The sequence below is a fragment of the Cebus imitator genome, unplaced genomic scaffold, assembly GCF_001604975.1.
Source record: "Cebus imitator isolate Cc_AM_T3 unplaced genomic scaffold, Cebus_imitator-1.0 Scaffold227, whole genome shotgun sequence".
NCBI classification, from domain to species: domain Eukaryota; kingdom Metazoa; phylum Chordata; class Mammalia; order Primates; family Cebidae; genus Cebus; species Cebus imitator.
The window spans coordinates 543,305-556,866 of record NW_016107542.1 but is presented as its reverse complement, the minus strand read 5'-3'; the positions used below and the strand labels follow the sequence as shown (position 1 = coordinate 556,866).

Below are 13,562 nucleotides of genomic sequence, written 5' to 3'. Positions count from 1 at the left end.
CTCGGCCTCCCAAAGTGCTGGGATTACAGGCGTGAGCCACCGCACCCGGCCCATAAATTTTAAAAAATAAAAATAAAAGCCTCTTTCCTATATGGTTCTTTTTTCATAAAAACATTTGAGAATTACTGCTATGAAAGTATTTAGCGTTTTCCTCCATCTGCCATAGTTTCTTTCTGAATTCTTTATTCAGGTTAAGTAAGACATAGATGTTGTTTGTGGCTGTAAGTAAGCAGTGGTGGCAGAGGAAACTTCCTTTACCCCCTAAGATGACAATGAAATTCCCCAGGTTAAAAAAAAAATGCTAACAAGGCTGAAAAAGTAGAAAATGAACATCAGTCCAGCTGCATCAACAACAACCACATACACACACAAACCCCTTGAAAAGTTTGTGGGGACAGAAATGTGGGAGGGCTACAGGAGGTACAGCAAAGACAAGAGAACAGTGAGAAAGCTTGAAGAATAGGAAAATGGAACTCCCATTAATAATGGAGACAGTAACCTGAGTAGGAAATAAGGAATATGATAGAAGCAGCTGCCATTGGTTGGGTGCCTACTACATGCCTGGCATGGTATTAGGAGCTCTACATCCCTTTAATCCTCACCACGTAAGGCAGATGTCATTTATCTTCCAGTTCACTGATGAGAACATAAGGCCAATTTGGATTGGATGACTTGCCCAAGTTCTCATATAGTCAGAGATGGAGATTGTGGTAGAACCCATGCCTAGTCTAACAGGCAGAGCCCATAATTTCCACTTCACCAAGTTCCTCCAGGAAAACATAACATGGCTGCCTTTAAAGGTATAGATACTTCTAAAGGTATCCATAGATAATACCAAACACTAAGTATTTTACGTACCTCGAGTATTATACTGTTGGTGTTAATGAGTACATGTATATTTTAGGCAGAAGACATACTCTTGAGAATTTGAGGGTAAATACATTTTTTTTAAGTTTATCATCCTTCAAGTATACTCCGGAACTTCTCTTGTAGAAAGAACCAAAAAATGAATATTTTTGCAAAGCAAAGAATTCCTTTGTGATATAATTAATCACCTCATAATCCTAATGCTGCAAAAATTTCAATTTTTATCTAGTGGATTTTCTTAAAATACACTTTCAACTTATATTTTTAAAAATCTATATTAGCCAGTCTTAGAAATGAACAAGATCAAGAAGTTTTATGGAACGAATAAATGAAGGGCTTCATTTTTTATACCTCTTCTAAAGAAAAAAAAATTGTAATATTTAACATTTCATCTCTATCACTTGCAGAATCACTGTAACTGTATGCTAGGAAGTAATTCAAGGCAGCCACATGGCCACTATGCCCATTCACCAGTTAATCTACTCAGTAACTAAACTCCATCATGAACAGAAAATGTGCTACCCAGAGGCCAAGACCATGGGAAATCAGAGGGAATATCAACAACATTCTATATCCAAGATGCATTCACCAGCAGAATGAAATACTTAAATACTTACACTTTCACTGAGATATGCATGGCATAAAAATCATTTTTATTTTTAATTTTTTCCTGACTGTCAATGCATAAAGGATTAGGGAATAAAATTCTCTCTTAACAAAGTGATCAACTTTGTACACCATCTTGACAACTCCCACTTACAAATGAACAGGATGAACAAATCTGTCCAAAAATAGAGTCATTACCCAGAAAAACCACAATCATGCAAAAATAAGACATTTCAGAATTGGCTCTTCTAAAGAAAAAACTCAAAGCAAAATATCTCATGCAACAAATAGTATACAGTGTTAAACTATCTTTAAGAGGATGAAACTTAGAATTTAAATATGCATGGTTCCAAAACATGATCAGAAACATATTAAACTAATACTCAAATCCAACCCCAAAATATGGAGCTAAGGGCTCAAAAGGGGTTCTAAAGTACTGCAAACTAAGTTTCCAACAGTCAGTCTGAAAAACACTGGCTTAAAATGTTCACAGGAACTTAATTTTTATGGCACAGAACAAAACCAATGACCCTGAATAATTAGATGATGTGTCTGTAATTTGTAGGAACTCTATGTTTTCACTTACTGTCAGAATGGTGACGTCACAAGTATCAAATGTTAAATAAATTTCTAGAAAACCTGCAAATGTTTACCACGCCCTTCAATGATGATACAAGTCCCAAAGTCAAATCTTCCTTTCACTTATAAGCAGAACAATTCTACAGTGCCTGCAACAGTGAACTCAATGAGGTCAGTAACTTAAAAAAAAAAATCTAAACTTAAAACGTAAATGAGACTCAATGAATTCGATAATTTTATAACATCAGCTCGAAAGTTTTTGTAAAACAGGCTGAAAATGCTAAAATTTCCCTTCCCTCTCTAGCTCTAACAAACAGAAAAGCACTTTAAGATATTTTCAAGACACTTATAACTACAATATGAGCCTGCTGTTTAAGAAACAAAATTTCAGAAGCAGGTACTTCAAATATATTTGCTGGAGAAAAAAAACCTCACAACTTTTGATTGTGCCACATACTTTTTCTGGAAGCTGGGATTCAACTTCTTTCTTTAGTCTCCTTAGTAAAAATGGTCTTAACACCTTATGCAGACGTCTGATGATCAATATAGTTTCTTCTTCATTTAAGTCCACCTATAAGAGAGGCTTATATAAATTTCATTTTTTTAAGAAAAGGATGGAAAAAAAAAAAGGACATTTCATACCATAAAGCTTTATGTTACATTTATGTGTTTCAATACATGATTGAAATTTTATGTGCATTAAATCCAGGTTTATGTCTGTCATACCCACCTCTGAATTACCTTTCCACCTGCCTACCAAGCAGTAATAAAATGACCTCTAAATAGGTGTCTTTGTCTTAATGCTGAGCTCTATGGAAAAGAGCCCAGAAGCTACCAGTTTTATATCAGTAGTGCCAACAGCCCATTGTATGTGGTATGACTGACAATGAAGGCTGACTGAAGATTGTGACGGAATGAGAGAAGAGGGGTAATAAATTGACATGTTTCTGATTTAAAGGGGCAGCCTTAAGTTAGGCCCTTCATCTTGGTTGTTTCAGACACAGAAAAATACTAAAGGAACAGAGGTTTGAGCATATAAAGAAGAGGATCAAAAGCAGAGTCGATCCAGTTTATGCTGGTTAGCCTGTAAGTCCCTCTAACTTCACTCCTTTCCTTTTCTCAGCCCTATCTAGTTCAACTTTAGTCCTTTTTATAGATTTCCCAGCTTTCTCTTTCACCTTCTCCTACTAACCTCTAGGGGGCAGAGTTGATTGAGTCTGCTTCCTACAAATGGGCAAGCCAGTGAGTTAACTATTGACAGGGGCCCATGTGCCTCAAAATTAAAGGGCCAAACAATTCAAACCAAAATTTTGCTAAAGCATTTTTAGTGCCTTTTGATTCCTATGAATGAGGAACCTCTATGAAAATGCCATGTGCCCATTTCTTTTCTTGCAATGGCCCATGTCTTCCTTTCGTAAATGAGCTCTTAAGACAGTGGAAGGAAGGGTAAGAAATTTGAAAACAAATGGCTACTCCAGGAAGACTTTTTATTTACACACAAAACTGAAACTCACACTAAAACCTAAAAAAAAGAAATAGAAAAAAGGTCTGCAGCAAATTAGTGAAAACTAGTTCTGTTTTACGCACAAACTCTTTATGTGGAAATATTTTAAAGGGAACTTCCAAGCTTATAACAAGGAAAGATTCGTTTTAAAGCTTGTATTTAGTTGGTTAATTTGGTCTGCTTAAATTAATTCAGCAAAATATCTCCATGTTCATCCCTCCCTGTGGCCCACTGCAGTTAAGCATTCCACCGGTCAGGACCCTTTTCTGGAAGCCTGGTAAACATGCTGGCAAAAGACAAAGGAGTTAGATGCCCCTGGTACCACTAGACCCATTTTCTCAGGAGGGGAAAATAACCCTGTCAGAAGACCATGTCCACCCATTGACGGGTTTCAGAAACTACACAACACTGTAAACCACCCTGCAGGTGTTTTGTGGCTGTAATGTTCTCAGCTTTAGGGCCTTTCATTTCATTTCACTGTCATGTAGTGGAAAAGAGTGGAAAAAACAAAAGTCAGACCAGTACCCTTTCACCAGTCATGGCAAATGGAGCATTGAACCATTGTTCGAATGTGCTGCAGCTCTTAAAAATTGTGGGGAGGAGGAAGTTGAGGAGGGCCCAGAGTTCAGGGAGTTTATTCTGCAGCGGGGTCCCAGTCAAGAGGATCCTTCTAGGGGCCACGTAGTGAGTGTTCAAGACCTGAGTCAGCTTGCAGTGGTGATTCTTCATTCGGTGGCCTTCATCCACTATCATGTATTTCCACCGAATCTGTAACACAAGAGAAAGGACGGACATGTGATAAGTAAGGGAAAATATAACTATTTCCAACAGGCAAGTGGTAGTGTGGAAAACCAAAGAACCCCTCCTTGGTATATGATATGCTGTGATTATCTTTAAGATAAGAGAATCTCAACAATGTCCCATGCCTGATAGGCCACATAAGACATTCTGTAATAACAGAATGTTAAAGCAACAATGTTCCTTACAGACCATGTAATTCCAAATCAACATTTTACAAAGAAGGAAATTTGGGTCCTGGATGATATGGTTGTTCCTACATATGGATCCTGCATCTCCTCATCCAACGCCCCTTCTATTAATACTCTATCATGACAGCTATCCCACATTTCATGGTCATGCTACCTCTGCTCACCACAGGCGCAGAATATGGGTACCTACTTGAAGCAGAAGTTAATGACCGATTTTTCCAAGATGGCCCTAGCAGGTTCTATAACTGAAATATTCTTGGCTCCATGCCTTCTTTTCTATTAGCCTGGCTGGTTATTAGCTTTAGGGCCTGGCTCAGAAGTCTGTTTTGTTTTGTTTGGACTGGTTGCTAACATTTAAAAGTTGGACTATTTCACATAAAATCTGTATCTATAGCTTTTCAAAAATTAGTTCTGACAACCAAACTCCCTCAATGCATGTACATTCCTTACCTGTTAGATCTAGGACCCCTGTTTTATCTAAAATAAAAGGATCTACTCACTGGCAGAAAAGGCAATACGAAAATATAATTCCTCTATTTATGCCAAAACTGCAGAATTAAATACAGCAAACTTCCCCAACGTGATTATCGCTTAAAACATCTAGAAAGCTTACATGGCCCAGTCCTCCTTCCTGCCTACACAGTTCCCTTCCTCTCTCATAACTTACCCTTCAGTCCTCTTAAGAGTTAGTTTTTTAAGGTGAGAACAATGAGGAATGTTCCACTAAGCCTATTCATTCTCTACAAAACAGTGGCAATGGCCAAGAAAAACATCTGGTGCTCAGATGTCCCCAGATCCCGCTGCAAAGCTCCTAGAGAGAGAAGCGAGATGAGGAAAGTATTCTATACAGTCCTTGCCTTCCTCATTAGAAGCACCAGACACGCCAGGGGAAAAGGAATAAAATCATCAGTCAGTCTGGGTTTAAAAAAAAAAAAAAAAAAACTACCCCAATTTTTTTTCCTTCCTCCATCACCTTTAAGAAAAGTGTTTAAGGATAATTAAAGCTGTACAATCAACTGCCTCAAACTTACCAATAGCATGAAAAGAGGCAAGCAGACAAAAACATATTTAAATAAATATTCTAAATCTACTTTCCTGCCTAATTTAGCTTATGAAATAATAAGGAATCAGAGGCCTTTGATTTTGCTATTGGGTCTACTACTAATTAGGTCTTCCACTTAGAAAAAATTACTACCCCTTTCTATAGCTCCATTTCTCCAGTAACAAATAAAAGCAATGCATCTCGTTATCAGGCATCTCCAATGAATCTTGAAATACATATGCAGAAGACACAAAATGAATTTTTTTAAAAGGATCTCAATTGTACAAACACATTCCCATAGTAATATTGAAAACACATCATTTTTGACACTGCCAAATTCATCTCTGAGTGTGAGGAGGTGGAACACAGCATTGTTGCCAGTGCCATCTCAATTATTAAACCTCCCCTGGGAACACATTTCCTTTTTGTTATTTCCTATGATGCCATGAAGGGAACTCTCAGTTCCCAGAGCAAGAGTTTAATGCAGAGAAAGAATAGACCCCAGAAATAGAGATTCTGTTCAATTTTGGACATACCTTAGTTTCAGATTAGAGTGCTTTCAAAACACCATGGGGTAAAAAAAATTTACTGGAGAAAAAAATTGAGTTTTCATTATTTGTTCCATGAAAGACGGTACTTTCCATCATTCTACACGAATGTATTAGAAGACAAGATGATATAAATGAGGGGGAAAACTACTACTTTGTGGCTAAAGGACAACTGAGGACATTCAAATTAGGAGACATATTAGTCACAGAAACACCTCTTTCTCAGCTCCAAATAAATAGTCACAGGAACAGCCTTGAGAAATTCCAACAATGATAGTCTATTATTTCACCAGGAAAAACCTGAAACAATGCTACCACAAAAGCCGCGGCTTGGATAAATGTTCATATGGTAGAGACCACATGGGGAGGTGCCTGGCTCATCTTTGGAGAGACAAAGGCACAAGAGGAATGAAGTTACTGACAATATCTCAGGGCAACAAAAACAATTCTTTCTTTCCCGAGCATGTTCAAAGCTGTTGGAGAGAAAAAGAGTTGCAGAAGGAACCAGGTGAATTTTTTTAAGAGATGTAAACTCATGAACTAGGAGAGAATAGGTAAGAGCCGCCCCAGGATCAATCATACACACACACACACACACACACACACACACAGCATGCATGAAATCAAATCCATGACCAAAATATATGAAATTCTGAAAAAATAAAAAATAAAGAAAGGGACAAGCCACCTAAGGATCTAATTATACTACTGATGTAGGCAATACTTCACATTTCAGTGTGATGGTCCATATCAGAGACAAAATCATTTTTTTAAAACATACCTTTGCAAGAATGTGCTTGTCTTTTATAATGTACTCATAAGTAGTCAAGAGGACATTGAATTTGCCACTCCGTAGCTGGGGGACAAGGGAGCGACGCATGGCAGGAGTACCCTAAAGGAAAGAAAAAAATATATGCATGATCCAATGGACGTATATGTGCGTTTTTTCTCACTATTCATAGCTTAATGATACCAGACATGTGACTGAATAATGCACAGACACACATTCTCATAGACTGATCTATTATACACTAGGAAGTCTTGGGTAAATTGCACACATCTTGACCCTTTTCAGGTCTTTTTTAGAAAGGTTTCCCCACCAAAGACAGAGGGAGGGCAAAGAGAAATGGAAATGACAGTGACTTTGTGGTGGTAGAGAACCCGCTGCTCTGCTAAAAGGCTCCACTTCTACTGGGAAGGTGGAGCAGGCAGCCCGGGCACCCGGGTAACCGCCTGACTTTGCAGGAACACAAGGCACAGTAGCAGCCCACGGCGAGCCAGTCAGCAGCACACACAATGTGCGATATTTGTCATTTGTATTACTCTCATCAGAAACCTTGCAATATGATAATTAACAATTTTCTTCTGGATTTCACTATCTGAAAGTAATTATGGTTTATTACAGTAATCTTCTTGGGATGATTAACTCTCACGGTTTAGTACATGATGTACATGACAAAACTTTACAACCAAATACAGTTCACAGATGTGCATATGGAATGAAGGAAATAGGGTCTATTTTTTGCTTTTCCACATTTATATATAAATACAGCATTCCAAACCTTGTAAGAAATTTTCACCACAGAAGGAGCCCATTTGTCAAATTCATATGTCCAGTTAGATAGAGTCCTATGGAACAACAACAAAAAAAAATACAGAAAAAAGACATTTGTATAAAAATCAATGGTTAAAAAGATGTTATTCATTTTCAGGCCTCACCTTGAAAGGTGCTACAGAATATAATGTATCTCAACAACATATTTATTTTAAAGTTGTGGAAATAAGAGGTAAGTTCAAAATAAGCTGTCACAAAACACAACAAGTTTGTTTGTGGTTCATAAAAAAAAATCTTGTAAGAAAAAAACTAAAGAATACATAAATATAGACAGCAAAAAACTATATGTTAATATGATATTGAAAAAGAGCAATTGCCAGAATGATTTTGGGAATCTTTATAAACAGCCACATAAGTTCAGAAAAAAGTTGAGTCAGGAAGAAGAAATTACAAAATCACATGAAAATATTAAATAAATATGTCAAGAGGGAACAGGGGAAGAAATGCTGAATGACTTTTATTTAAAGCCCCCAAAGAGTCACTGCATATATGATTCAGACCATTCAAAACATAGATTAAATGCAAAAGATGCCTAAATATTATAGATACAGATAACTCATACAAAAGGGCTGCAAATAGTCTTCATCAGAAAAATATTCAAAGAAAACACAATAATATTAATAGAATCCTTCTTCTTACTGAAGGTCCAAGTTCTTATCAGCACTGAGCTCTATAACAAGACCTGTGTAAACAAAGCTACAACCTAACACACACAGGCAGACACACTGAACTCCCAGGGAGGGAGCTTGTGAATCATTATGCCCTTACTCAGTAGTGCCCACTTCAGACCTTCTAAGAACCACCCAGTGGGTGAGGTACTGGGAATGTACTAGGGAACAGCAAAGACTCGTCCTTACGAAGCAGCAAACTGATTGAAACATTACCTCAGTGCACATACGAAGGTTATTTTAATGCAAAATTTATAGTTATGATTTTGATTTATATTCTGCTTTAAAAGGAAGATTTAAGAATATATAATCTTTTGGAAATGGAATAAGGTAAAAAAATCAAAGAAACTTTACACACACACACACACACACACACAAACACACACACACTTTCCCTTTTGTGAGCCACTTTAAAGAATGAGGATGAGCAACACTCACCATGCAGTGTTCAAGCTGTGTAGACCTGTAACGCTAATGGCTGATGAAATCACTCAATCAGGTGCTTAAATAGTCAATCAAACAGGCTAGGGTGGGGAGGGGTGGGAAATTAAAACCTAAGTCCAGGTTACATGCTCTTGGTAGTCTTATTTAGGTTACTACAAGCTACAGTTCCGCCTTAAGTGAAAAACAACCACAAGCTACTAATAGGGCACTCTACAACATACAGAACAATGACTGTGGAACAAATGACTTTACTTACGAAAGGGGAACAATGATGAGATAGGGGCCATTGAGTCTTTTGTGCTCCATCAGATAAGTGATGAGTGCAATGGTCTGTATGGTCTTTCCTAGCCCCATTTCATCAGCTAAGATTCCATTCAAATTGTTATTATACAGGGAAACCATCCATTCCAGGCCCTGGAGCTGAAATGAAGAGTAATTGCTTCAATTATCCAAGATCTGCACAGGTAATTAATACTAATACAACTCAAGTGAGGCTGTGACTTCTTAACTCCTCCTATACATTGGGTTTCCCACAGTAGGAAAATGGGGGAAGCACCAATGCAAAAAGAATTTAAAATATGAGCACCAATGCAAAAAGGAATTTAAAATAATCATTCCTGCTGCTTGGCAGGTGCTGAGTGTTAATCAGATTTAGAAATGATGGGCTGTAGGATACCGGTGAGTTTTAAAGCAGCTTTGTCGTTCATCCACACTTAGTATTTTACAGTATATGACATTCTAGAATGAAAATAAATGAAAAAGCCCAAACCAAACTCTAACCCAACCACTCCAAGAATAAAAAGCCAGTGTGAAGGCAGATTTGGCACACAGATCACAGATTACCAGAAACAGCCTTTTTGGTAATAAAAAGGCTACCCCCAGCGTGAGATCCTCTCAGCGAGAAGGCAGAGTGACAAGGGAGCCAGGGACACTCTGCTGGGACCACAGGAGGACGTTTCTCTTCCTGGCAGAGAGAAAGTTCTCAGGCAGCACATGGAAACTTTGCAATGTGGGTACTCCCCAAAGGCTGCACACTGGAAGCTCATTGGCTGGAAGCATGCTCAACAGATTTCTGAAGTACACAAACACTGCACCAGAGATTCCCCATGTTAAGTACAAAAGTAAGGTTGGGTGAAAATACAAAGCTGTTAAACCTCCATCATCCCCCACCCAACAATTCCCTTCCACCATTATAGCACAGATGCTGGATTTAAATGATAAAATCAATTATATATATTTTTTCTAAAGTCAATTTAGCTTGCTAATCATGTTATGCTTAGGGAAATGTTAATTTTTTATGTAAGAACAAAGCAAGTAATTAGTTCATTTACAATATTTATTAAATGACCATCCTGTGCAAGGGGCCATGCAAGGAGCTACAGCAGATGGAAACCAAGGTCTGTAAGAGGCATGCCTCCCTTCAGAAGCTTGAATCAAAGAGAAAACAATGAACAAGGCACATATACACATGTACCAAGAAGTGGCTGACAGTACCAATGTGTATGTATACATATAAAACTGTATTGACAAGAATTTCTCTTACGGAGACACTACATTAGTTCGAAGCAATACTCCCATAAGCCACTTGAGATACTTCGTACTGTGCAAGATTCCAAAGCCATCCTAAAGGTTTCTGCAGAACTACAGCAACACTGAGAGATAAGAAGAGAAACAAGAAGAACCTCCAAAACAATCGGCAAAAGATAGAGGGAAAGAGGGGAAATTATTATACAACAAACAGTAGACACAACAAGCTGTCAGCCTGCAAATGTGACTCTGAAACCACCAGACCTAATAAGACCCTCAACTCACGCTCATGAGAAAAGTCACCTAAATACAAGAAACGTGTTGGATACTCCATAGGAGTGAATTTTTTTTTTTAGTGAAAAGTGGGAAAGGGGCTGAATTTTGCATTTGTGTTAATTCAATACAAAGCAGAAGCAGAAACCAGCAGCAAAGGAGACTAGAAGTTCACAAAAATTGTGGGGTGTAATTTGTACTTTCTCAGGCTGGAAACTGGCAGAATTGGCCAGGGGGGAAGTTTGGATATTGAACCAAGCTTATGTGGCTCTTTGGGAGTAGCAGGAAGACCTCAGCCATGTCAAGGTTAAATAAATATTAATGACACAAAAACCTGTCAAGAAGCAAGAAGATAGAAAGCTTACTCATGGACAGAATTATCAGGGAAGGGTTTGAGCCACAACTTGAACTGGTTTGTGAGAAATGTGAAAGTTCTCATCAGGCAGATAGGGGTAGTCAAGATTCCAGGAAGAAGGACCTTCATGAGGTATAAACCCAGAAAGAGGCAGTGCGAGGCAGGTCCAGGGAATCTACAGCAGCTCAGAAACACGAGGCATAAAATTCACATATGGAAGTAGAAGGAGCTAGGTTTGAAAAGGGAGTGATAAAGAGTACTTAGAAGGGTGTTGGATGACAGGAGAAAATCCATGTGGCATTAAAAGTTACGTACAAATAATTCAAAAGATGGATCTCCCATACAGAGATATACAAAAGTTTATTAGAACATGCTATGAGCTAAGATCTATGTCAGGTAGGCCAAATAAGATGAAACTACTATGACATGGTCTTTGGAGAAAACATGGCCTTACTAAGGCCCGAGCAGTGGTCCTCAGAGTGTGCTCGGGGGCTCCCGGGGGGTCCCCATGATCTTGGCAGGAGATCCACAAGGTCAAAGTTGTTTGCATGACAATACTAAGGCATTACTTGTCATTTGTACTGTGTTGACAGATACACTAATGACACGAAAGCAATGGTAGGTAAAAACTGCTCGCGCTTTAGCACACATAAGGCGGTACTGTACTGACGGTCCTTATATTCCGCACTCTATGCAAGAGCAGCAGACGCAATATCAAGTTAAGAGTGGAGAGGACCTGATGCCAACAAGCACACTTTCCGAAGTGTTTCCTAGAAGACGCTAGTCTTACAGGATGTTAATTGATGATATAAAAATAGGGCTTGGTAGTCAAAGAAGTTTGGGAAATACGATGTTAAACAATGTCAAATAAGTGATTTTACTGCAGGATGCCGATGTGCATTATGGATTACATGTTGATTTCCGCAGAGTCCTGAGTGTGCTGATGGGCATGTGAATTAACAAGAGGGGGCACTGCCAGGGTGACCTGTCTGGCTGTTGTCGAGGGGCAGTCCAGGGTTATACCTATAATCAATAATAAGACCCTCAACTCACGCTCACAAGTATCCAAGTTAGGAACGGTAGTTTCTATGGTAATCTTAGTTACATTATTATTATTGACCACAAACCTCTTTGTTTAATTTTTAAGGAACAAGTCATAGAACAAATGTCTCATGGAACACACTTTGGAAAACATCACAAGGTGGTAGAAGGTAGAACACAGGAATTAGCCTCAATCCAGACAGGTCAGGTCAAACATTGGCCTAATTTTTAATCAAAGCACAGATGCTCACATCTTTTTTTTTTTTTTTTAGATGGAGTTTCGCTTTGTCACCCAGTCTAGAGTGCGTGGTGGTGTGATCTTGGCTCACTGCAACCTCCACCTCCCAGGCTCAAGCGATTCTCCTGCCTCAGCCTCCGGAATAGCCGGGATTACAGGCGCCTGCCACCACACCCAGAAAAAAAAGAATAATTTTTGTATTTTTAGTAGAGAAAGGGTTTCACCATGTTGGCCAAGCTGGCCTTGAACTCTTGACCTCAAGTGATCCACCCACCTTAGCCTCCCAAAGTGCTGAGCCACTGCACCTGGCCTATTGTGTCTTAAGAAAAGGCATAAATGTAACAGCTTCTCCTAGGTGAGTTGAATCCATGGCAAATAAAACCACAGTCACACCTAAAAATTTTAAAGAAATACTTTATCTACTTCAAGATGAGGCATGGATGTTCCCCAGTTTAACAGAAAGTGGCTAGGTTTTCCATTTTGCAGAGATCACCTAGAATTCATCCCAAAAGTATAAAAGAGAAAATGGGTATGGCATTTCCTAGTTAAGATGGTAACATGAAGTACTGTAAAAGAAGAATTATAGGCACGATGACAGGAATCTCAGCATTACAACTGATGTGGCCTAAAATGTCTCTTCGTCATCAAAACCTCTTAGTCAACATGTGCATGACATACTTCAACCAAATTCAGGTAAATGGTTACGACTTGCCAAGGAAACACAAACCATGATATTACCTGGTAATGCTTTAGGGTCCCGTTAATGAGGAGGGCTGACTGTTTCTCCACCCTCTCCGAGATGGCATGAGCCACAGTGTAATAGGACTGGGAGCCCCTGGCACTGTACTGCATGCTGTATTCATCATCAACGTCTTGCTTAGCTGTCCTGGGAAAGGAAAAAGTGGAGAATCACACACAGACAAGCATGAGCATGTGTTGTTTTACTTGATTCAAAAGATGAACTGAGAACCTAAAATAGCCGTGATAAGTGTGTTTCATTTATCAACCACTGCTTGCCATGCAGTTAATATACACTATCTGTAATCCTCACAAAAAGCAAGTACAAAAGGCATTAGGATGTTCATCCCTGTTTTATGCATGTGGAGAACCTGAGACTTAGAGAGCTTACTTCATTTGTTTGGATCACAGAAAAGGCAGTGAAACCAGGATTCAAATGCAGATACCCTTGACCCAAAAGACAGATAGGAGCCTGGATCCTACACCTACAGATGAACACTTTGCCAACAAAGCTGTTCTAGACTATTC

At 38.8% G+C, this 13,562-nt stretch overlaps 1 protein-coding gene across 5 annotated transcripts in view; it reads right to left on the bottom strand.

Moving 5' to 3' along the window:
• The window catches only part of SMARCA2 (SWI/SNF related, matrix associated, actin dependent regulator of chromatin, subfamily a, member 2), a 180,284-nt gene that overhangs the window by 104,970 nt on the left and 61,752 nt on the right, over window positions 1-13,562 (bottom strand). For all 5 annotated transcript variants that reach the window (XM_017496952.2, XM_037727292.1, XM_017496954.2 and 2 more), the window contains exons 14-19: window positions 13,035-13,182; window positions 9,119-9,282; window positions 7,698-7,764; window positions 6,917-7,027; window positions 4,082-4,324; window positions 2,510-2,623 (exon numbers count right to left, since the gene is read on the bottom strand). In XM_017496952.2, the coding sequence (XP_017352441.1) occupies window positions 2,510-2,623; window positions 4,082-4,324; window positions 6,917-7,027; window positions 7,698-7,764; window positions 9,119-9,282; window positions 13,035-13,182 (847 nt within the window). The remainder of the gene's footprint in view (window positions 1-2,509; window positions 2,624-4,081; window positions 4,325-6,916; window positions 7,028-7,697; window positions 7,765-9,118; window positions 9,283-13,034; window positions 13,183-13,562) is intronic.